We start from the raw sequence: 26,144 nt of genomic DNA on the forward strand, positions 1-26,144 counted from the left end.
TGCAGTCGTAATCTTCACTCCGGTCAGACTCAAGAATTTCCATTGACACCCTGACCTGAAAGGTGCCATCTTCATTTGGACGGACTCCAGATGTCCACATCCCCTCATCCAACACAATGCCTTTTCTCCGGATGTTAACCACACCGACTTTTTGGGGATGAAATCCTGTCGCCAGGCAAACGCGATTTCCCTTCGTCGTGAAGACAAAAACATCTGGATGATCTAAGTAAAGAACAAATCAGAAATATATCAAAATTGCACGACTGACTAAGAATATTCGGTAAGACTTTGTATTAAAGTCGGGCATTTATAATGCATTATAATGCACTTATAAGGCATTGTAATATTTGTTATAAATGTTTATAATTATGCATAACAACTTATAACAAGGCAGGTTTCTGAACTGTTCACAGCTCTCCTCTGAAACACAGACAGAGTAGCAGAAAATGGTACCATATTCTACTGAGCATTATTAGTGAGGACCAATTATATGAAGATAGGTTGAAAATGGGTGAAGTGCTCCTTTAAGCTGTGTGTCTGTTCAGCAACAGACACAGCCTGCAGTTTCAGTGCACATTTCAGATTGGGGAAATGGATTTAAAAAAAATTGTGAATAACTTTACATGTTAAACTCGAAAAAGTGCTCCTCGGAGCATAGGTCTCCGCCAGGTCAGGTAGGTTATTGTGGGCCAGCAATGTTCGGAATTTGACAATCAGGATGGAATATGAAAAATTGAACAGATCCGTCTTGATCACATGGCTATAGAGAGCATCAGTAGCGATTTGCATGAAATTTGGATAAAATCTGAAGGAGTATCAAAACAATTGTTTTACATAAGTCAAGCTCCTGGTGGCGCTAAAGGCAAATATGAAAAATGCAGGGCAAAGTTTTTTTCTTGGCCTCTAGGGAGTGTGCATACATTTTTTTTACACAGATCGGTGTAGTTATAGGTAAAAACGCAAATCGTCCTGTTATAGCGCCACCGTGAGGCTGATTTGAACATTTCCAAGTGGCATTTCGACCTCGGCCTAGTGGGAATGTGCGTGCAACATTTCACGGAAATTGAACGCTGTGTTCATGATTTGAGGCATTTTGTTCAAAACGCAGCACTCCTGCAAACTTTGGAAGCCAGTCTTAGCCAATCAGGATGAATCTGAAAAATCTGAAAGACCTGTTTTGTTTAATGACTATAGAGATACTGAGTACTGATTTGTGTGATGTTTGGACAAAATCTGTAGGAGTACTGTCCAAAAATGTGTTTAGCAAAGATCGACCTCCTAGTGGCGCTAGGCCCATGTGAAAGTTTCGCTGTGATCAAGCCAACGGTGCCAGAGATTATCTGTTCACAGATGGACACACACGGACGGACGGAAGGACAGGGTGCGAAACATAGTCGAGACAATGAATACTTACCACTTTTAATTAATTCTGCTTGCCGGTAGTCAACAAATCTACTCAGCCAATAGACACACTCCTTCTCCTTCTCCAGGTAACCTTGGATGTTGTCGTTCAACATTTCGGCACTTGCAAGGTCAACTGAGGTGATCCAGCGCTTATTGGCAACATCAAAGGCCAGGTTTTCGCCATCATAGCCGTATTCATGAATGCCGTGGATGAACTTTAAGGAGTTGTCACCTTGTCTCTCAGCCTCACAGCCGACCCTCCACTGAAAAACGTGTAAACCTGAAGATATGAGGCATCATACCAGAGGAAACAAGTTCAGCACACAAAGCAGTGGGAGTAAAAATAAATAATTATGAATAATCTGAATGAATATTTTTTTCAGGGAACGGTCTGGCAAGTAGCTGGATGAAAGACATTAAAGTGTTGTTTCACACTATACTTTTTGGTTCTATTGCGTACGATTCAGAAAAAGTTGTATGCAGTGTTAACAGGATAAATGCAATAAATGACTTTAACAGTGATTAGCACTGTGTCAACTCAATTAAAAGCCTTAACTCAACTGTACATTATGTAAGAACTGCTTGGATGTCTAACCGGTGTCATTGTGTCCACTTCGATCCTTGAGGACCCCCAGGTTGACTTTGAACCACTGCTCCTTGCTCTGTCGTGACAGGGTGCCTTTATCCCAGTAGTCCTTGTCCAGGTTCTCTTCCATCCATGGCTGCTTGGGGACCTTTTTCTTACTTGTGCTGTCATAGTAGTCAATCATTCTGCCGTCCAGCAGACCCATGGCCGTGAACTCATGGATCCCTGGTAAGTTGACAGGCTTGGAAAGAGCCGTGTAGATGTAGGTGAGTGAATGGGTCTCTGGAAGACAAAAGACACATACTATTATCAAACTCCATTTCTACAGATTAGCTTGACTGAGCACTCTTACAGTAACATGATGTTTCCCTAACATGTAATCAAGCAGACAGACACAAACAAGCAGACAGTTTGTGAATGCATTCCTAATGCCATCATGACCAAAACAATATGTAAGGCTGCACACATCTAAACATGTTATTTTATTTGTCACAACAGCACTACAGCATACTGTTACAGTACAGTCTATTTAGATGTCATCAAACGTGGAATGCCCTAATCAGCAGTCATACAAAAGTGTTTACTCTCCTTCAAAACCGCTTTAAAAGAGCACTTAAAAGGGATATTTCACTTTTTGTTTTAAAATTGGGTCATTTTATCGTCTACTCTGGCTTTTGGGAGCACCCCGGGCAGTTTTGCTTGATTCAGTATTTAGATATTTGATATTCATTTTATCAGACACGCCCCCTTCCTATACTAACCCATACTATACTTGTAACTTCAAACTCCATTTTAACCATTTTAGATTAATCAGAAGCACCCGTTATTGGTTCTGGTGACTGATATTGTCCTTCTAATAAGTGAGGAGACCGTGTTTTTTCAATTACTTTATATTATATATATATAATTATTTTTTAATATTTTTTTGGGGGAAAAAATAAAATAAAATAAATTAAATAAATGAGTGAGTGATATAAAAAACACGGCCCCCTCACGTATTAGGAGGGCAGGCTGAGTCACCAGAATCAAGGACTGGTGTTTTTGATGAATCTAAAGCCCCTTTTCCACTACGAAGGTGGAACCAGAACCTGAACCTAGTTTTGGGGTTCTGGGTTTGTTTCCATAGCGCACGGCCCGGTTTCAGACAAGGTTCACAACACAACACAGCTCATTTTTAAACTAGAAAATAAAAAGAAAATATAGCTGCAAGCAGCGATAATATGGGGCCAGGAGAGAGAAAGAGAAATGATAATTCCTTTAACAGGTCAGTTCATGAAAGTCCTTGCGGTCTTGTTTCCAATGAGGGCCTGTGAGCAAGTAGGGGTTAAGAGTCTTGCTCAGGGACAAATTTCGTTTCATCGACACATTTGCTGACCTGGCCTGGAATCGTACCTGGGTCAACCAGAGCCTCTGGCTCCCTAGGCGGGCTCACTAACCACTCAGCTATGGCCGACCCTCAGAGAGAGAGAGAGAGAGAGAGAGAGAGAGAGAATAGATTGAAGAGACAGAAACATGGAAACGGAATCGATTGAAGAGACAGAGACATTGAAACGGAATAGATTGAAGATAGAAACGGAATAGATTGAAGAGAGAGAGAGAGCCATGGAAACGGAATAGATTGAAGATAGAAACGGAATAGATTGAAGAGAGAGAGAGAGCCATGGAAACGGAATAGATTGAGTCATGTTTTTTGCAATTCAACTTAAATGAGTCTGCATCAAGTGAGGCTTGAACCGGCAACATTGCGATCATGAGGCACTCTTAGGTAGCTGCAACACTACCTATAGTGCTATAGCTTTGTCCAGGCTGATATCGTCTGTTGAGGATCACAAACTCTTGCCTTCTGTCATGACCCAAGCCCCTGTTTCACTAACACAAAGATCACTCGTTCACAAACCATTTACCAATGAAGAAATTGTACATCTCCTCAGAACCAAAACTAGTGAAAGTAGCCGATCTACAAGCTCACAAACCATTAAAAGTTGTCAGAACATGTCAGAAAGTATGTCAAAACATACTCTCATTGCTATCTGAAAAGTTGTGAGATTGTAGATCAGCTATTTTCACAATGAAGTATGTAAAAAACACTCAATTAAGTATTTCATGTTATCTTTAACAATTGCAAATGTATTCATTGATAGTCATGTTGTGTGAAATGCAACTTAGATGAAGTCTGCACCAAGTGAGGCTTGAACCTGTGACCTTGAGGTTGTGAGACATACACTTAAGCGGGACGCTATTGGACCAAGAGACAAACCTCTGAAAAAAGAGATCACACTGATCATACAGTTTCACGCAAATAGCTGAAAAATCCTGGGTTTAAGTGTTTTTCAAACTGCTCAAGATTGCGGACAACCTAAGGGCGGTGCTTACTGGTCAACGTGATAGATGTGTTCCTCATTAGTCAAGGCACATGTGTAAGCAGGTCTAATGGCTGTCGGCCAAACGAGGCATGACTTTTGCCTGTTTAAAGTTTCAATTTTCAAAAAATTGCTATAGCGCCCCCGTTTGACCAATTGGAGTAAGATTGGTTTCAGTGATATTTGGAATGGCCCTTTACATTTCTGCAAAGTTTCAAAGAATGGTAAGTCTGCATGTATGAGTTAGGGGCAGATGAATAATTGTCATAAAACTGCAATATTCATTGGCTCATTAAAGCTTCATTTTTTCACTTATGGAAGATATTTTGCAAACGTTTTTTGGTATAGGTCCAAAGTTCATGTGTAAAAAGTTTCGTGCAGATTACTCAAAAATCCCAGGAGGAGATGAGGTTTTAACTGTTTTTCATATAATTCAAAATGGTGGGAGATCTAAAGGTCAGAGGTCAAAAGTCAGAGTGTGAAAGTTGTTCAGCATGAGGAGACGCATGTGTGCATCGAAGTTTCATGGCTGTAGGTGAAACAGGGCATGAGTTGTACCTGATCAAAGTTGGCATTTTTCAATTGAGTGCTATAGCGCCACCTTTTGACGAAAGATTGTGAGAATTATTTCTTGATCGTTTTTCATGACCATCTATCATATGGCCGAGTTTCATAAAAAGCGACTGCACGGTTCAGCCAGAACTGCCAAAAGTGGCAGAAGAAGAAGAAACGGAATAATGCCAATAACAATATGGGTCCATGCTGGAAGCCTGGCCCCATAATAAATGAAAATAGCCGATCTACAAGCTCACAATCGCGATGCATTGTGCGCTTGTAGATCTGCTATTTTCAAAAGATTTTTATACATGTTATACATTTGAAAACTTGTGAAATGGGACATTATGCATAATGAGTACTGTCTACTTTTGGTACTTTAAGTACATTTTGATACCAATACTTTTGTACTTTTACTCAAGTAAACTTTTTATTCCAGACTTTTACTTGTAAGGGCGCAGCCCCACCGCACTTTTATTTTACCTCTGGGGCAGAATCTGCCAAAACTTGTCAATGCAAATGCGTGGATTCATGGTCTTGCGCATTTTTTCCAAGAATCAACGCATTTGCATTGACAAAGCATTGGCAGATTCCGCCCCAGAGGTAAAATAAAAGTGCGGTGGGAGCGTGCCCTTAAAACTGTAAACAACAGTTAGCTAACCCTAATTCAGGAAGTTGACCACATTTCCTTGTTCTCTTTTACTTCACCAAGACAACTAAATAAGTAAACAAGGCTATTCATGTATCTTGATCAAACGTAAGGCGAGGGAACATGTATTGCGAGACACAAACAATGAATTGGTCGATAACAGCGTAAAAAAGATGTTATTGTATCCATTGCATAACCAACACCCCATTTACTTTCACTTTAGAAAAGACAACTTTATGTAGGCTATAGGCAACTCACCACCTCCAGTCACCGCAGGGTATAACCACATCAGTGTCAGAAACACAAAAAGGCAGGTCGTAGTCAGAGTCATACTGTAAAACTGATATCATTTCTTAAGAGAATTAAAGAAGAGAGGTTGGTGGTATGCATGACCCATATGCGCGCCAGTATAGCCAGGTGAGGCGAAGTGAGGTTTTCTTGTCTTGTGAATGTTTTATCCAATCAAGCAAGGCTATATCATGTTGTCAGGCAGAACACACACAGTTCCTCCCTCCAGTAGCCATATGTTCTCAGTTGTAAATGTATTTCACTTTGAAAATCTGAAGATTATAGGTAACTTAATCAGTATATCAATCCATTCAAGTTGCATTAAACTACTTTTAAATTCTCAAAATAAAAAATCATATTCAATCCTCTCTCACCACATCACTATAAACACAATCAGTATAGGATTATCATTGCTGTTGTTGTTGTTGTTGTTGTTGTTGTTGTTTTTATTATTAGCCTATTTGATGGTTCTAACTTATTCATGATTAGAAAATGAGATTTCTCCTTAAATAGACCACACCCATTTTTTAAACATTTAATTGTATTGTTTGCAGTAGAAAAACACGGTTTATAGCTATTATTTGTGAATGATTATTTTCTATTTGGCTTGTTTCACAATATTTTAATTATTTTAACCAGTGGTTCTCAAATATTTTTATGTCATAGACACCCAAATTAATATGTATTTGTCCCTAAACCCCATCTGAAAATGTTTTGTGCTTGTCTTTGCAAACTGTTAATAAAGTATTCAATCAGGTCTAGGAAAACAAGCCCAAAAGAAGCAAGTAGGGCAATATTTTCACTGTATACAGTATATAGGTTTAAAGTGCTCATATAAATGGCCTAGTTTAGTAAGCAACCAGGTCTAGGAAAACAAGCCCAAAAGAAGCAAGTAGGGCACTAGGCCCTAAGTGCCCTACTTGCTTCTTTTGGGCTTGTTTTCCTAGACCTGCATGGTTGCTTATTTCTCTCACAAAATGTGGCAACACTGATTCTTTATCCAGGCAGTGGGGGGAAAGTATTCTCCTATAGGGAGGTTTCCTGTTAGTAAACATGAGAGGAATATGACCGCGCAGCTGCGGGGGGAAGCCTATGGGTGCGTTTGGAAATTACGCACCGGAGCACACTCGCCTATTAGTTTGTATTGGCCAGTGCGCTCACTGCCGCTCAGGGCTGTATTTTCGAACGCGCCTTTCCCCCACTGACCCCCAGGCATGCGCAGATTGCGCATTCTGCTCTGTGATGACGTCGCGCGGAAATCCGTCTATAACAACTCACCTCTTTGTGAGTGAACACGTCCTCCTGGGCTCCGGCCACACGCAGGATCTGCAGCAGAGGAGCTCTGGGCTGGACCTGGAGACATTATATAATATGAATCACAATGTTCACTGCTTTGGAATATTGTGCAGATTTTTCTTCTTTTTTTTGGTTAAATTTAACTTATCCTTATTTAAAACTGCCTTATTTAACAAATTTCTGATAACAGTGTAGACATTCCCCAGTAATTTGTATTTCTCTTTTTATTACTATATTTAGGTCTGTGAGTACCTGTATGACTATATATATATATATTTTGTCCTCTTATTATTTTATTTTTATATACAGAGACAATGCGGGATAGAAAAAGAGGGATATAATTGTTCATGCATACACCTGTACCTTTGTAACCTTACATTGAATTCCCTAATAAAAAAATTAAAATGTTAAAAACATACATACACACATACATACAGTACATATACATGCATGGAGAGCTTGCATTGTGAGCTTGTAGATCTGCTATATCTGCTATGCAAATGGCCGAAATGTATAGGGTTGAACTAAGTGGTTAATGTATGTTTTGTAATAATAATCAAAATTTACAAGGTACAAGTAAGTTTTCAAATAATTGTAGTGGAGTAAAAGTACAATATTTGTATCTGATGTGTAGTGGAGTAGAAGTAAAAGTAGTAGTCATATAGAACACTGGAAATACTTCAATAAAGTAAAAAAATATCTCAAAATTGTGCTTGTATTTACTTATTTACCACTGCCAGTAGTGGGTGGTGCTGTGGTGCGGTCAGCCTGTCTAGTGTCTACTGTGAAGCTACGCGCGTGTGAAGAAATAATGTTTCCGGAAGTTGTGTAACTAAAGCGTCATCATTTTGAATCTCTAAACCAAACCACTAGGCCACAGAGCCTTTGTATTGTACTGGAATAAGCAGCAGTTAGCAGTTAGCTTAGCACGTTAGCACGCTCGAGCGGACGGTTGCCACCACCCACCAACAGAACAGAGCAGTCAACTATTAGCATTAGCACGTTAGCGCTCGAGCGGACGGACGGACGGTTGTCACCAACAGACACGCCACGATGTAGCGACTTTAAAGTAATAACCTAGTAATTAAAGGTGAGTTTTATCCTCCTGGTCGTTGTTACTTTTATTTAGCGTTAGCTACAAGCTAACAGAGCTTTTTTATTTTATTTTTTACTTTGTACCGTTTCAGTTTCGTTGTGATGATAAATAACTGACGTTACAGCGCGAGCTCTTGCCACCTGTCAGTTATTAACCTTATAAACACGTGTTATGAGCCACTATGGCACGTTTGTAACGTTTCGTTACCGTTTTATATTATTAACAGCTTGTATTTATTTAGCTTCAGCAATTTACATAGCCATGGTTCACATGACGCTCGTCTGTCACGAGCGTCATCCGTCATGGCGCAACTTGTTCCTGGTTTTTGTTTTTTCTCCATTTACAACCCGTACATCTACATAAACGTTCACATTTCTAATATAAAGTGCTTACTCCACGGCCATGGATGTAATAAGTTAAAGCGCCTGGGTCTAAGTACCCGTATCTTCTGTATTGTTCAATAAAAAAGCATTTTTAATCTGATCAATGGCCATTTTCTCATAGATTTATAATGTATCAGAGTGCAGTACACCTCCCAACCGATAGGGTTGCGTAGTTGAAAGCCTATGGAGGAAATACGAAGGAAATGGCCACCGACCGGATTAAAACGCTTTTTATTGAACAATACGGAAGATTCAGGTACTTAGACCTGAGCGTTTTAACTTGTAACATCCATGGCCGTGGGGTCAGCACTTTATGTTTGAAATGTGAACGTTTATGTAGATGTACGGGTTGTAAATGGAGAAAGAGACAAAAACAGGAACAAGTTGCGCCACGACTGTCATGATACGACAGTCGTGTTTCAGGGCTACCAATTTACTAGTGGCCTGCACGCAACAGCTGCCGGAAAATAGCAGATCTGCAAGCTCTCAACGCGCGTTGAGAGCTTGTAGATCTGCTATTTTTCCGACATAAGGCTCTATTGACAGCTGCTGCTCCACGATGATCGCAGTGTTCAGTCACCATATTAGGCTGTTAAACAAAACAAACCTGTATGTATGCTGTTATTAAACATCGATTGGTTATATATATATTCATTGATAGTGGGCCAGTTATTACATCAATGCATAATAACATTGTATTGATTAATTGATTGGTAGGTGGGCCTGTTATTACATAAATGCATAATAATAATGTTGTTGTACGCCCTGCGTTTCAGATGAGCTCACCATCAACCCAGACATCTGCACCAAGCTCTCCATGCAGGACATTACCCGGAGAGGAGAGTCAGGTAGTTAGTTAGTTAGTCAGTTAGTTCATTCATTAATGAGATGTGTGGGGCAGTGTTATCTTATCTTCACAACATATATTTATGTATTATGTGTGTGTTTTTAATATATTTTTATTAGGGAATTCAATTTAAGGTTGCAAAGGTACAGGTGCATATTATATCCCTCTTTTTTTACCCTGCATTCTCTCTCTATAAAAACAATTAAAGAAGGGGAAAAAATAATATATATGTATGTCATACAGGTTCTCACAGACCTAAGTATAGTAATACAAAGAGAAATAAACATGACTGGGGAATGTCTACACTCAGTGATGCTATGCTCATTTCAGAAGTGGTTGCTCTCTATTTTAATGACGTGACGCGCACGTCGCTTAACACCTACAGTACAGGTCACACAATGGACAATTGATATGCATATAGGCTAATTCCTATGTTAATGTACCTGGCGTGAGTCGGGAGCCTTTGTAAACTTTGATGAAGTGTGAATTTACAGTAGTTTTAAATCTATGCGTGTGCCTGCGCGTCCCCCTGGCCAAATAAGTGGTTGCTCGGCGTGCAACCCCGTCCACTGAGCATTGCACCCCTGTCTACACTGTTATCATAAATGAGGCAGTTTTAAATAGGTTTAAGTTAAATTTAACAAAATAAAAGGAGAAGAAAAAGTGAAAAGTGTTTTTAAAAAAAAGAAGAAAGGAGAGTACCGAATCTTCACAACATTTACACAATATTGCAAAGCAGTGAACATTGTGATTCATATTATATATTGTCTCCAGGTCCAGCCCAGAGCTCCTCTGTTGCAGATCCTGCGTGTAGCCGGAGCCCAGGAGGACGTGTTCACTCTCAAAGAGGTGAGTTGTTGTAGGAGACACGCTGTGGGGTAGAAACCATTTTTCTTAAATAAATCAGTGCTATTGAACACTCTTTACATCTGTGTGTGGGTTTTACAAATACTGAACCAATGAAAAGTATTAAAAAGCTCTTCTGACTAAACCTCCTAACTCCATTGGATCCTCAAACTGTCGGTCAAACCTCCTCCTAACTCCATCTCAGGTCTGACTTGGTTATTCTAATCAATGATGGACAAAACAACTATCTCCACATTAATGGTCAAAAACCTCCTAACTCCACTTGAGCTGTATGTGGGTAAAGTGATGATAATATAAGGACACATTCAAGTATCTGACAATGTATAAAGTCACCATACCAACGTTAATGAGGCAGTGTTGTGTTGAAATTATTTTTTTCATTTTGGACATAATAGTTGGTTTCTGCTCGACAGCAGAGATATGAATGCTGGTCCTAAAGCTGAGTGTGTCTGAATCAGGGCTTCCCAAACATTGTCAGCTCCAGACCCAAACTTACAAAAATACATGATGAATGAATAAATGAAGCCCCTTTTTTATTATTATTGTCATGAAAATAGCAAATCCACAAGCTCACAGCGTGCCCCATCGCGACCTGTAGATGTGCTATTTTTTAAACGTTATAATAATGTATGGTACATTTCTACAAATATTTTGGAAAATGTTGGAACATTTCTGAAAATGTTTAGATTTTTATTTTATTTTTTTGTTGGAAAAGATTTGAAAATCTTCTGAAATAATAACTTTAAAAAAGTAGTTAAACAGGATATTTACCTGTGAGTAGCGACCCATAACAATGGGTGCGTGACCTCAAAAATGTAATTTGAGAAACACCGGTCTTAAATGACATGCTTGTTGTTGTGTAGGTGATGCATTACCTGGGCCAGTACATCATGGGGAAGCAGCTGTACGATAAAACCAGGCAGCACATCGTCCACTGTCAGGATGATCCTCTAGGAGAACTGCTGGAGGTGGAGAGCTTCTCCGTCAAAAACCCCAGGTAGGTCTCTATGCACTCTCACACTTTAGCGTAGCCAGACAGCTATTCCACAATCTCCGAATGCCATATTCACCTGTTTCCTAGGCTGTGTGTTTTCCACTTTCTGTCGATTTGATCCAATGAAATCCAATGAAACTGGTCAGATGACCAATGATATCCAATGAAATCGACAGGAAGTGGAAAACACACAGCCTAGGAAACAGGTGAATAGAGTCTGATTTTAGAAAACGGAAGATGTCATCGGTTCGTCATTTCTGTTCACGAAAATATATTTTTTGTTTTATTTTAGAATTTCCATTACTGATAGGCAAGCAGGCTAAATTATGCTTCTGACTATAATATGACGGACGCATTTGAACATTGTGGGAGGCAACGGTCTGGCTCGCGAGACTACGTTCACACCAATGCTTGGCTGAGTAGCTATTGGCGAGTGGCCTCGTGTCACCAGACTTTCCACCTTGAGGAAAGCCTGGCTCGTTCTAAAACTAGTCGTGTGATCCGGTTTAGAAAAAATAAAGAAATACATTGTGGCTCTGGTGGTTGGTTCCGCTTGGCGTCGCATTATTTTTGTTCCCCACATAATGCCAATCAATTAGTTTAGTCTCACTAGTTGCGCCACGAGTTAGAATAGAAAATAGACATACCAAACCATTTGTAGCGTCAGTAAGTCCTATACTTTTTAGCCACTACATGGATGCCTGTGGCCAGGTATTAAGTTCAGACGTGTGCTCTGTAAGAAACTGAATTCCAAACCGTAAAGTTGAGTTTAACAAAGTGGGTGTTTTATTCTCCGTCACTGTCAGCATACAAAGCATAAATATAACTTAAATGCAAGGGAATATACTGTACGCCAAACAGTCCTCTCAAACATGGCTCTCCTAGAGCACAGTATAAAACTGTGTGCTTCTGCCACAAGCACCACCTGCGCTTGATTACAGAACCTGTTAAATACCATGACAACCCTTGGCCGCAGACGCAGTGACGTCATCAAAAAAGTGAAACAACAGAAATCGTAAATATGGCTCTAATACCATTATTATACCAAAAGAAACTAAACGATTATACCAAACTAAGCACGTTTTTTAACTAGGGGAATTGTTTTGGAGACGCACGGCGCCGGTGGCTCCGGTCGTTGGTTCCGGCCACCTGCCACACCTCCGACCGGATCAGAAACCCCGAAAAATGTATTGATCCAGGGCTAATTGGCGATGAGGAATCAACATTTCTAACCATTTATTTTCTATTTTTCTTTTTTTCCAGCCCTGTGTATGACATGCTGAAGAAGTACTTGATTGTGCTTGGATGTACCGGTAAGCCATGCGGTCATTTATTACGCTTTCATGTGAAAATGTGATGCAATATCTTGTTGAAAGCAGTCAGTCGTCATGGGAGATAGACGTCCAGATAACCGGACATTGATGATAACATGGTACATCTGTGATTGACCTCTTTTTTGTCTTTTGTTTCCTCTTTTCTGTTGGGTATGGATTAAATGTTTCATTCTGTTGCCTCTTGCATTTCATCATCAAACCACTTTGATATCTTAAAGGCCAGTTGAAGTTTTTCAATGCATCACGTGTTGTTTATGAGCTATTTAATGTGTGCAAGAAGAGGTTTTATTCCTGGGAGGAAGATTCTGCACTATCTTCCCAACTCGGGCGGCCCAGTGGTGGAAAAAGTACTCAAATTCTTTACTTAAGTCAAGTACCAATACTGCAATATAAAAAGTAAAAGTCCAAAATTAAAAATTAAAAAGTATTGGCATCAAAATGTACTTAAAGTACCAAAAGTAAAAGTACTAAATATTTGAAAATAGCCGATCTACAAGCGAAGCGACGCCTTGTTGTGAGCTTGTAGATCTGCTATTTTCAAACAGCCTAGGTATAAAATAGGGCTAAAGTGGCGAATGTGTGTTTCATAATATCATAGTTTATATCTGCAAAGTAACTAGTAACTAAAGTTTTCAAATAATTGTAGTGGAGTAAAAGTACAATATTTGCCTCTGGAGATGTAGTGGAGTAGAAGTAAAAGTATTGGAAATTGGAAAAACTCCAGTAATGTACAAATACCTCAAAATTGTACTTAAGTACGTTACTTTCCACCACTGCTCGGGCCTTTAGAAACCCAGAGCTGGAGTTGAGAGAGTTACATTGAAAGAATAAAAAAAGGAGTGTCATTTATTAAAGGGCTTTGGGGGGGGTTTTGCTTTTGTCTGTTACTATGTTCTCATTTTAAAATGCAGACGCTGCAGAGACTCTTTCTGTGGGTGTAGATGGCGGAGTGGAGGAACGTGGTCAGGTAAAGCCGTAGCATGGTGCTAAAGGAGAAACAGAGTTACCTCAACCTTCCTCGCCACTCACAACCCGCCTCTGGACCAAAATACATATAGAGACAACCCTGTCAGTCTCTTTACAATTTGGATGTATATAAAGATATATTTTGTATCACAAGTAGAGCCCGGCTGATCTATCGGCCATTATTTGACCTTTTTTTGGATGTCATCGGTATCGGCAGTTATGTGTTCCAGTTATTTTTTTTACCATTTTGCACCTGGCGTCTCTATTTTTTTCATGTCATCACAGGTGAATTAATAATAAAGAAAAAATATATACACAGTCTACAAGCTCACAACACAACTGAAATGTTGTGAGCTTGTATTCAGCTTGTTGTAATTTTTGGAATAGGGCTTAAGTTTAATTAAGATCTGTTTAGGTGTTCCTTTTTTGTATAGCAAAAAAGCTATACATTTTTATAGATTTATTGCTTTTAAGTTAAGTGTTTTTCAAATAGACCACCGAAGTCTGACGTAATTTACACATCCTTGGTTTGTCTACCTGGTTCGCGGTTTTCCACCCCCTTTCTGAATCCCATAGACATGTTTAATATCGCGTCAAATAAGAACTGTGTTCCAAAAATAAACAAGTGACCCCGGCGGTTTGATTCTTATGGATATGAAGCAGCAACTGACGGTGAGAAAACGATAATGTTACTTCTGCCGAATTAGTTAGATTTTCGCCAGAAACAGACTGTTTCAAATATAAGTGACTGACTATCATAAACGATACAGAACCTCCTCCCTGACAATTATGCCAAGACAGTTTGTTTATTTTTGGACCACAATTCTTATATGAGACGATTCTATGATGACCCAATGTTATTCTCCATAGAGAAATGACTTTACGAACCTGGGGATGAACGAATGACGTCAGGACTTCGGTGGTCTATTGAATTAAAGATTTTTTTTCTTCTCAAAATATCAGCCAAAACATCAGTAATGGGTGGTCTCTAAGCCAAACAAAGTGTCATCGGTCGGGCTCTAATCACAACGGTCCTTTATGTCTTGCGTGCGGTGAGGTGGGGTGCAGGGCTGCTGTCTCCGTTGGGGTGCAGCATCTGTACAGAGTTGCACCGTCTCTGTACAACCCCCATCATTCTGGTGCCGGGGCCGGGGGGGCTGACCCACCGGCTCCAGCCAGGTGATTGGGGGGGGCAGAGTCACTGTCTCTGTCTTGTCTCAGAGTTCTCTTCTCTGCTCCGAGCCGAGCCGGGGGATCATAGCTCCTGATCTCAAATAACCCACTGAACCACCCCTACCTACCTTCTACCTGAACTGTCCTTTTCCCTGTCCCCCCTTTCCCCCCCATCACTCCTACACCCTCTGTCCGCTCCCCACCACCACCAAAACACCCCCCTTTTTTGTAGGTCTCCCATCATTTTGAGCCATAATCGGACCCCCGTCTACCTCTGCTTAAATCGACCAGCTCTACTTTTCTGTGAAACTTAATTCTTGGATGTTTTATGCTTGTCTTCTTGGTCATGTCAAATAACATAAATGCAGTTTTTTTTCCTACCTATAACATCTTGATTAGAGCTTTGGTGTGATCTTTGGTCTTTGCCCAATAGAGTTAAAATCAAAAACCAGACCAACATTAACATATTTAATTTGAATCCACAATATACTAATAATTGTAGAATTCTCACTAGTCTTACTGACATGTCCTTTAGAATTGCGTGCTTCAAGCCTCCCTCTCAGGTGAAAACAAAAGTTTTCCAGTAATCATTTCATGTATGCATGTGGGCATGTCTGTTATTATAATGAAGCAAACATGAAAACAATATTTTCATGAACAAAAACTCCCGCACACTGCTCTTGCTCAGCAGCCTCTGCTTTTATTTAGATTGACAGACAGACGTTTCGGGTCCCACTGGACCCTCATCGAGAGCGTCTTCGTAAGTAAGACGCTCAGTTTTCCTTGTCCAAACACGCACCCGCATCCGAATGAAGTGGATGTGCGAATACTTCCTTTACATGTTATTATAATGAACATCTTATAGTTGTAGTCGTAGGAAGCATGGCTTAGTTTCATAGCTGGATTCTAATCTGTCCACTTGGGTTTCATTTAATCTCCTTAATTGAAACTCAAAAGTTTCTCATCTGTCCTCTGTAACCTTCCTCTCAAACCGTCTCACTCACTTCTCATCCAGAAACATTTACCTCTCCATGCCCCAATCTTCCCTCCCCTTCTGGCCCCGTACCCCTGTTTGCCCCGTGCCCCCTCCATCCTGTAACCAATGCCCCCCCCCCTGCCCCCCGCCCCCCCAGAGGTGATCTTGAGCATGGAGCTGTGAGTCCTCCGAGAGTCCAGTCCTCGCTCTTGTCCTCTAATCGTCTCTTCTCTGCTTGTTCTTTCCTTGGTGCAGGTGTTTGGAGGTGTGGCCAAAGCAGGGTTGGAGGTGGGCATCGATAGGCCCCTCCTCCACCTGCAAACCCCCTCCCAGAGACGACCCCGGGACCCCGATGAGGGTAAACAAACACACTAACCATTTTTCAGCAGGACCATCAATATAAAACAATGCACTTAGATGAAACACTTAAACTTTACTTACGTACACGATGGATTAAAGTTCTCAGTCGCCACGACTGATGTCAGTCATTTGGATGCTATAGAAGTCCACATGTTCAGTGGAATCATTTTAAGATTAAATAAGAGTATTTGAAGTACTCCAACTAGCAATAGAATACAGAGGCATCTTCCATAAAACCCTAATGATGTGGGTCATTTTGTAAAGGCAAAAGTTAAGGCCTCAATCTTTAATTTCATCAACTGGTTGGCTGTATATAAAGCAGAAGGAGCATAAGTTTAGAATGTTAATACCTGGCTAAAAACATCATCTTTTTACATATGCTAGTTGCTTAGTAAACAGACCGTTGGTGTGGTGTTTTTTTTTCATGCCATTTCACATAGATTAGGACTTGGAGACCTGAGATTTCTTTTTGCTTTAATCTCTGTGTACAACGAAAAGCGAAAACAGCCGATCGACAAGCTCACAATGTGTCGCATCGCAACACATCGTTGTGATACGACAACACTGATGATTTTACAGTGCAGATAGGGGTCCCAGAGGGGGAAAAATGGAATCAAATGGCCTGTGGCCTCATGCATATCAAACTTTGAACCTTGATTGATTGATTGAATGACTGGATACTTTATTAACAAGATTGTTAACAGTACAGGTAGTACAGTACAAAGTGATGCTAAAAGGATAACACAAAAAGCCCCCAGGGGTTTGTTTGTTCCCATTGTGGTCCCATGAAATGATTGAAGGTTGAGAATCCTCCTTGCTGTAGACCAGTGGTTCCCAAACCTTTTAGCCCAAGACCCAAAAGAGAAATTAGATGTTTGCCCGGGACCCAAACTAGTGAAAACAGCAGATCTACAAGCTCACAACGCGTCGCTTCGCACCACGTTGTGAGCTTGTAGATCTGCTATTTTCACAATTTCTTAAATTTATATATTTTTTATTCGAAGAATTTATTAGATTTTGTTATTTTATTTATGAAATACTTTCAAATGTATTGGGAATTAGGAAATGTAGTGTTGTAGGAAATTAAAAAAAGGTGATATTTAGAAATGCAGTAGAGAGCTCACATTGACCCCCATGGTCCCTCTTCCTCAGACTCTCTGGACGGCCTGCCGCGGTCAGCCTGTAAACGAGCCAAGCTGGACGTCACGCTGGACGAATGGGACCTCTCCGGCCTGCCCTGGTGGTTTCTGGGGAATCTCCGTAGTAACTACAGTCGCAGGAGCAACGGCTCCACGGACATCCACACTAACCAAGTAAGCAGCCGCGTTGTTTTCTCACCCAAAACCCTGCCTCGCAAAACCCCACATTATATACACCAGACTATACCAGGGTTTTCCCAGACTATATACCAGGGGTTCCCAGACTATATACCAGGGGTTGTTCCCAGACTATATACCAGGGGTTGTTCCCAGACTATATACCAGGGGTTCCCGGAGGTTATAATTGGGTCTCAGTTTGAGACTCAAAAGAGAAGTTGGGTGTCTCCCCGTGACCCAAACTTATAAAAATATACATTATGAATGAAAAACTTAGACCATAATTCGAAAATAGCAAAATTAGCCGATCAACAAGTTCACATCTCGCTGTGAGCTTATAGAATGGCTATTTTCACTATTTTAAAAACTGTTTTTAAAAGCAATTTCTCTACAAGAAAGTTAAACAATTAAAAAAGAAAGTATATTTACTTGTGACCAGGCCTGGAATTTCATAATTTTAGGGCGCAAGGCCACTTGGCTTTTGGTGTTGTGAATTCTTTTTAGGGCAGCAAGGCCTGAAATACAACTTTTAAGTTGTATTTAAGTCTATGGACATAATGAATTGAACGTTAGGGTTGAGAGTGATTTTAATTGTTAATACATTTATGAAAAAAAAGACATAAGAAAGAGCTGTTTATTTCTCAAAACAACATGTCGGGGCGTGATGGTGGCCATGAAATTCCTGCCCTAGTACATGCTATCTCCATTTGGCAACAATGTACACAAACCTGTCGACACATTCCTCAAGGTAGTCTGTGTTCTAGTGGAGGTCGACATTCTATTCCTTTTCACTTGTTTTGTAATCATCCAGTTCAGGGAGGCTTGACCATTGTAGCTAAATCATTGGATTATGTTCTGACCTCATGGGAAAAAAGCAATAACACCACAAAAAATGTATTGAACTTAAAAAGTTAAGGATTAATTTATATGAATACATATATAACTGTCTGTGAAATAAATCTATTAATTTGGCCAATGGGGATACACAATCTCAACAAAACAACAAAAGACTGAAAAGAATGTCTAAAAACTGTGACAGGAAAGAGGCAAATGGGAAAGGCGGGTGGTGCATCAAGGCTACTCTGGCCTCGGCATAAGGGCCACTGTGGCCACAGGGTATATACTTATCCGAGGGGCGCATAAGGCCAAACCGAGGGGGCACCGTGGCAGCCCACCATGGGCTTCATGGCCTCCATGAAATCCCCTGCCCTGCTCTTCGTGATGCATAAAAACAGGTCTCTATGTTTGGGAAACACACTGGGAAATTACACAATCGCAATTATTTTCATAATAGTTTCCATGTTCCATATTCCATTTTTTGTATATTTTCAAACATGTTCAAAATGAGTGGAAACTGCAGATCTACAAGCTCATGTGACGCGTTTTGAGCTTGTAGATATAAGCTATTTCCACTATTCATATATTAGTACTTTATAAAGTTATCAAAGAAAAGTTATTTGTCATAGCTGCCCGGTGCGCCTTTTGTTTACAAAGCCTGAAAGCCAAACAGAAATGTAATTTCTCTTCACAATGTTCCAATAATGTTCAACAACAGAAACACAATGAACCCATTTAGACCCGAGGCCGATTTTAAAAACGCCTTCCAAAACACGACCCCCAAAAAAAAGCTATGTACATGACAACATCTAAAATCACAGATGCTTTCCCAGATTGAAATGTATTACAACGTGTAGTCTTTCCAGGTCTAAACGGGTCAAATCGGTAATCACAATTATTTGAGAGACAATTCATCAGTCAAGTAAAAAAGTCCTAATGGTGGACAGACACAGCCCTATAGGCATGTGATTGCGTGACAAAAGGTGCCCGAGGTGAGTCATGGTTGCACAGTGACGATCTGACTGAGGTGTCAGCTGTCCCCCGCACAGGAGGACGACACGGCCATCGTGTCGGACACCACGGACGACCTGTGGTTCCTGACGGAGGGAGACAGCGAGCAGGTGAGCGTGGAGATGAAGGAGGAGGAGGAGGCCCTGCTGGAGGAGGGAGGAGGCGCGGGGAGCGGAGGAGAAGGGGAGGCGCTGCCCGAGGACGACGAGGCCACCGGAGGGAAGGAGGAGAAAACGGATAAAGAGGTTAGGAGGACCGTGTAAATCTCTCAAGACAGATTCTGCTTTAACTGTTTCATTATACAAATAAATAAAGGCCAGACTGCCAGTGATTTCCACAGAATATTTATCTCCAGTATGATTGGTCCCCTGATGGTTACTAATCACGGAGGGTTTCAAAATAAAATGTCATTGTGACCTCCCGTTCGCTTGTTATACGCTGTTTAAAATAGCTTGTCTCGCCAAAAATACATAGTAAAACACAGGAGCCGAGATACAGAATATTTATTATTGTATAGTGCATTGGTTCTCAAAGTGGGGTCGGGGGACCCCCAGGGGTCCTTGAGGGAGTTCCAGGGGGTCCCCAGCTAAATGATAGATTAGGCACCAAATGGACCCTTATGGGTCTGTAACTCTAAGAGTTAAATTGACTTAGATTTTACAATATAAATTGCGGTCCAAGTGATAGAAATGCCATTAAATGGGGGTCTGTAGCCTAATGCATGTCAAACTGGGGGTCCTTGAAATTAAAATGGTTGAGAATCACCGCTAGAGCCCTAAAAAAAATCTTCTCTTATGGGGGTCCCTGGCATATCTTTTGAAATGGGGGTCCGCGGGCTAATAAGTGTCAATTTGGGGGTCCTTGACATGAAAAAGTTTGAGAACCACTTGTATAGTGGCCATAGAGGCGAGAGGCGTGTCTAGTACCATAGCTTGGGAGGACGAGACCGCCCATTCAGGATATGGGAAAGTATCCCCATTGGCGTAAAAGACAGCCAATGATTGTAAACATGTCACGAATATGTCGAACACATGGATGACTAGTAGATCAGTCTCTTCTTAGACCAGTTTGCAAGCTGGTAAAAAATGAATAATAATTATTATCATTTAAAAAAATACTTGTTTTTCTCATCGACGGCAGCGTAGCCTGCAGAATCCGCAGGCAAAGAGTTAACAGCAGAATCTTGTCGGCACCACTGCCATAAACATGTAGTGTTGTTAGTAGGAATAAACACAGAATGCACAACAGGTGCGTGGCCACACCCAGCTCTGAGTCCACTTATAGTTTGACTCAGGCCAGGTGTGTGACTGCTTAAATCAGTCATCCTTCATCACACAAACGTATTCCCAATTTTTGCTGTACACTAGATATTTTCGCCCACTGTTAGCCATCAAGGTAGGTTAAGTGATTTTTGGTTAAAATAAGTGTTAAATAGCTCTATATTCTGATAGTGCTCATTGCAATAGAGTGTGTGTTCAGTAATCGGAGTCTCCATGTTTGTCCAGTTCTTTATAAACAGAAAATGCATGTTCAGGTCAGGACACCAATTTTATCCAACAGGATGCATATTAAACAAGTGAAATTGGAAGTGATGACGCAGAGAAATTAGTAGACAAAATTAGAACTGGAACACTATAAAAAATGAAGCTGATAAATGGGTGCTCTCCCCTAATTGGCAGACATTTAGCAGCCCACCTGAAAATGTATTTTCTGTTAATTGAAGAGCTCGAGAGACGGGGAGACTCCTGTTACTGAACAAATAAAAACCTTTGTATTAATCAAAATGGATGCTTGTGTGTGTTTGTTCAGATGGCCGAGGAGCCAGACGAGGATTCCCAGTGTCTGAGTGATGACACCGATACAGAGATCTGTACACAGGTAGGCATCTACATCCATCTGCTTCTCTGACTCACACTGTCAGGTCGGGTCTGTTCTCAACTTCTCATCCATGCTGGGTGAGGCATTGTTGGGCAATTTTTTTTTTAAACCTAGAAAATGTGCTCCTCGCCAGTAGTAAAAAGGGAAAGTTAAAAAAATAGTGTTGGGCATGTGCTGGCCTGCCCATTGACCGTCAGGTCTAGAGAGTTCATGGGAGCCGTAGTGTGGCAGTTAGCAGGTACTCAAGTCCTCCTGATGTGTCAGGAGGACTTGAGTCAGCGGACCCGCCAGCGGACCCGTGCTATTTTAACCAAAGGAAATCACTCTCAGTTTGTACTGGAAAGTACTGTTCCTGATTGATCCTGTCTAAGCTATTTATATTACATATTGTGATGTCACGTGAAACTTGACCAATGTTAGGTGTTCTCAGACGGACACACATGCACGGTCGGGTAATTTGTACTGGAAAGTACTGTTCCTGATTGATCCTGTCTTACCTATTTATATAACATATTGTGATGTCACATGCAGCTTGACCAATGTTGGGTGTTCTCAGACGGACATATACAGAGACGGACGGAGAGGAAAAGATACTCTCCATTAATCCTGTCAATATTACATACTAGAGTTTCGGGGGGCTACGCCCCCCTCAACCCCAGCCGCGCACGGGGCCCAGCGTGGGTGCGTGTATATTGGGGTACCCAAATCGCCGGAGTAAAAGTGTCCAAAAAGGAAAAAAAAAAAAAAAAAAAATTGGAAAAAACGTTAATAGTGATTTTTACTTTGGTGGTCCGCAGACCCCCTGGTGGTCCGCCGACCCCTGTGAGTGTTGGGACCCCCGGGGACCCCCCTGGAACATGGCGGACCCCTTCGGCATTTTTTTTTTCTTTCATGCACGGTTTGCTTGTTTCTGTCGCTTGTTGTCACGTGTCACTTGACCAATGTTAGCTTGCCTGATGGATAGGTGTGTCTTACCTCACTTTGGAAGTGACACACCTATTTATAGGTCTCCATTTCATCATGCGAACGAAAACAATAGTCTCCTGGTGGAGACAAAAATGAAAAAATGCTACATATTACTACTTCCATTAATGGATGGATTACGTATTACCCCCTGAGAAAAGTAATAGGTTAGTCGATAATATTACCCTATTTGATCGTAAGGGAATTTCTCTTGCAGCAGCAGATAAATAAAAAGTGAATTTCCTCTTTAGTAAAAAAAAAGGAAGGCATGTGTGTTTGTATAGAACATTTCATCAACAAAAAAACCCACTTAAGATCAGGTTATTTGAATTTAGTTAATATAGCACCATGACTGGCCGTACAGGCCACAGTAAGGAGGAAAACCAAGGTCACCCAAAACATTCCAGTTTGGCTAACTAGTAATAATAATAATAATAATAATTTATCATTTTATTTGTAACACACTTTACATTTTTGCAAATCATAAAGTGCACAAAGGCATACAAAATAAAGGTAAAACAAAAACAGCGTGCAGGGTCCTTGTGTAGGTCTGGAAAACTATGGAATTATGAATTCGTTTTTTCTACACCAGGTACATCTTGTTAAGTCTCAAAAAGTCTGTATATTTTCTCATATAGTAGTACATACAATAATTCACAATGTGCAAAAAAACATAAACCCGAACATGGAAGTCACGCATCCAACAAGCATTGAACTGAGCAGATTGGACCTTCCGTTCCAGAGATGATGGCCAAAACTCTTGAAAACTGCCACTTTCGCCGATTTTCGATTGAGTTTTGGCCATTGTTGCCCGTTTTTCTTTAATAACACGGGTTAGGAAGGTCTGACGGCGACAAACTAGATATGTGAGTAAAGTTAACTTTGAGCTGCGTCCAACACATCCACTGACATCTTTGTCAGCCTTACCGTTAGGCCGCTAGGGGCAGTTGAAATTTATTTTCAGCCCGGTCCGACTAATTAGCATAGATTTTGGGCCCGGCCCGAAAACGTCGGGTCGGGTTCGGGCAGAATTTTAGAACTCTAGTTCAGATTCATTTTTTTCTTTATTCCATGAGTCATCAGTCATGTATTTACTCCCAACTCTGCTCATCATGATGTTGTTGTCGTCCAATCAGGACGCGTGGCAGTGCACAGAATGCCGGAAGTTCAACACGCCTCTCCAGAAGTACTGCGTCCGCTGCTGGGCTCTGCAGAAGAACTGGTACAAGGACGTCCCGCGACTCGTCCACTCCCTGTCCGTCCCCGACATCCCGGCGTGCAGCAGCTCCGCCGCAACGCACGACGATGACAGCGATGATGACGACGATGACAGCAGTGACGAAGAAGGCATCGACGTCCCGGACTGCATCAGGGCGGCGTCCGACCCCATCATCCTGCCCTCCCATTCCACCCCCGACCGGCCGCTGGCCGCCATGATGATGACCGGGACGGGGAAACAAGCCAAAGCCGGCGGCGGCTCCCTGACCTCCGAGCTGTCTAAGGACGAGCAGCTGTCGGGGGGCGAGAGCCAGGAGAGCCTGGGGGGGCTGGGGGGCGGGGGGATGATGGAGGTGGGGGAGGTGCGGCCCGAGGCCCTGTCGGAGCCCTGCAAGCTGTGTCGCATACGGCCGCGCAACGGCAACATCATCCACGGCCGCACGGCCCACCTGCTCACCTGCTTCCCGTGCGCCCGCCGGCTGCACAAGTTCCAGGCGCCGTGCCCCGGCTGTGGGAAGATCATCCAGAGAGTCATTAAGATTTTCTTCCTCTAAAAAAACCAAACAACAAAAAAAAAACATGCGTTTACATCCAAAAACAACCCCATGCATAGTACAGCCATATACTGACCAATGGTAAATGTTATCAGACGGTCAATAATTATTCAACCATATGGTTATGTTTTTTTTTAACCCATTCGACACGGGAACGCATCTTGTGTCATTTTTTGATTTCTTTTGACTGTTCAAAAGTAGCAGATCTACAAGCTCTCATGAGCTAGTAGATCTGCTATTTTCAAAAAATCTTGGAACATTTGTGCAAATATTTTTTTAAGCGAACACTTGTAACTCAAATCTTTGCTTCTGGGGAGGTCCCTGGAACAAAGATATGTGACAGACGTTCGCTTTTGAAAATATAAATTCAAAGATTTGCACACATTGGCAAGTTTTTTTTTTCAAAAATAGCAGATCTACAAGCTCATAGCGCGGCACTCGGTGGCGCGCTATGAGCTTGTAGATCTGCTATTTTTGAATCGTCCAAAGAAATCTAAAATCACAGAGTTCACGTTCCCGGTCTAAACGGGTTAATCTTTATCGAACCCTTTTTTTTTTTACCAGGTAGATCAATTAGCAATTATTTCAAGCAAAAGCCCTGGACTTCACGTAAGTTGCACTCTTTAACACACTTAAAAGAAAACACATACATCGTACATTTAAACGCACTCAAAATAAGCACCAACAACACACGATCGATAAGTTGAGAGAGTTTTGCTCTTGGTTTGCATCACACTGCCTCTGAAGTATAACCGGGTTCAACAACCTGAGACATCTATAGTGCTTGAGACAATGTTTCTGTTTGACCACATTTCATAATAGAACAGAGGTATTTATTTATTTATTGATAGGGCCACCTAAGAAGTGTACAGTATACAGGAGCTATAGTGTGTGTGTGTGTGTGTGTGTGTTTTGTTTGTTTTGTCATGATGAAGGCTTTTTTATTATTTTTTTTGTATTAACGTCGAATCACGTAACATTATTCAGCGTATTATTATTATTCCGTGAGCTTATGTGTTGCTCCTCTTAAGCTAATTTGTTTCCAGGGTGGTTGAACGGTGCCATACATACATAAACCACAAATCGGTTCGTTTGGATTTTTTTTTTTTTTTGGTGTGTGCGTGACTCATTTCCTGAGAGACAGATGATGATGATGAAACGTGCCAATTAATTTAACGGTTTCCCCGGGGCCTCTTCAAGTCTCTTAAAGCCAGTGTTCTCTTTTTTTCTTACACCTTCTTGCAGTTCTGTGCTGGTTCCTGAGCATTTAGTTAGAAGTGTACAAGAAAGCTGTCGTTTCTGTTCTCCACAGTTCTCATCACCGCTTGCCTAGAAGAGCCTTTTAGGCCAGTGGTTCCCAAACTGTGGGTCCCCAAATTATTATTTTGTTGCGGGTCCCCAGATGACTAGCTTAATATGTGCAACATTGTTTTCTCACTCAACAGTAAACAAACCAACATACAGTATAAGTGTATACAGGCTACACATTTATAAAGTGACAATTTAATTACTTTTAAGACCTTTTTAATGCCAAATTGTCAAATATTATGTAAGAAAGAGGCAAACATTGTGAAAATAGACGTTCTACAAGCTCACAACGCCTATCTGTGGAACTGAGTCAAACCAAGTTGCTTGTTGGGGTGGGGGGGGGGTCCCCGGTTCAAATATGATTATTTTGAGGGGTCCCCAGTTCAAATATGATTATTTTGAGGGGTCCCCAGTTCTAATATGATTATTTTGAGGGGTCCCCAGTTCTAATATGATTATTTTTGGGGCGGTCGCAGCCTCAAATGTTTGGGAACCCTTGGACTTAAAGGCTTTAAAGCCTTAATTCACGCTGATGCCGCTATAGAGACTAAAAATGCTGTATTTTCAACAGAAAAAAAACGCATCCACACAGAAACATTTCAAATGGCACTAATTCGCCCCGAAGTATAATTCCAGCTTTGCGCCTGTCTTTTGTTTTTCTCCCAACATGCCTTTTTCTCTCAACACGGGGTGAATGTATTGTAACAACGTAACCGCGGCGACTTGTTTATGTTTGGTCTCTGTGTCAACACGGTGTTTAAATATGTAGGATTATAATAACCTGCTTGAAACAATGTACAGCCGAAGAAATATTTACTATATTTATATCTTCAAGGGAGTATAATAGTCTCGTTGTATCTGTATATTGGATATTTTACATTTGCCATGCTGATGAAGCTATCTATAACAGTTTTACCCTGCAGTC

General features: G+C 41.2%; 2 protein-coding genes across 4 annotated transcripts in view; one reads left to right on the forward strand and one right to left on the reverse strand.

The window, feature by feature from the left end:
• The window catches only part of LOC311048946 (class I histocompatibility antigen, F10 alpha chain-like), a 21,147-nt gene extending 15,181 nt beyond the window's left edge, over positions 1-5,966 (reverse strand). Inside the window, exons 1-4 of the mRNA XM_084062318.1 lie at positions 5,813-5,966; positions 2,000-2,272; positions 1,415-1,684; positions 1-222 (exon numbers count right to left, since the gene is read on the reverse strand). The exon at positions 1-222 is cut by the window's left edge and continues 48 nt beyond it. Of these exons, the coding sequence (XP_083918444.1) occupies positions 1-222; positions 1,415-1,684; positions 2,000-2,272; positions 5,813-5,885 (838 nt within the window). The 5' untranslated portion in view covers positions 5,886-5,966. The remainder of the gene's footprint in view (positions 223-1,414; positions 1,685-1,999; positions 2,273-5,812) is intronic.
• A 2,062-nt stretch (positions 5,967-8,028) lies between these two features.
• Positions 8,029-24,314, forward strand: mdm4 (MDM4 regulator of p53). Of its 3 annotated transcripts, none has more exons than XM_084062316.1 (11): positions 8,029-8,228; positions 9,394-9,465; positions 10,239-10,313; positions 11,195-11,328; positions 12,589-12,638; positions 13,571-13,626; positions 16,030-16,132; positions 17,287-17,447; positions 19,337-19,543; positions 21,108-21,176; positions 23,276-24,314. In XM_084062316.1, the coding sequence occupies exons 2-11, from the start codon at positions 9,394-9,396 to the stop codon at positions 23,909-23,911; spliced, it is 1,563 nt and encodes a 520-aa protein (XP_083918442.1). In that variant the 5' UTR covers positions 8,029-8,228; the 3' UTR covers positions 23,912-24,314. The 3 variants fall into 3 exon arrangements, with proteins under 3 accessions (XP_083918442.1, XP_083918441.1, XP_083918440.1); XM_084062315.1 differs by having other exon boundaries at positions 8,029-8,207; positions 19,322-19,543; XM_084062314.1 differs by having other exon boundaries at positions 19,322-19,543; positions 23,276-24,313.
• The last annotated feature ends 1,830 nt before the right edge of the window (positions 24,315-26,144 follow it).

The sequence above is a fragment of the Gymnoscopelus microlampas genome, assembly GCF_963454915.1.
Source record: "Gymnoscopelus microlampas genome assembly, chromosome: 7".
NCBI lineage: Eukaryota > Metazoa > Chordata > Actinopteri > Myctophiformes > Myctophidae > Gymnoscopelus > Gymnoscopelus microlampas.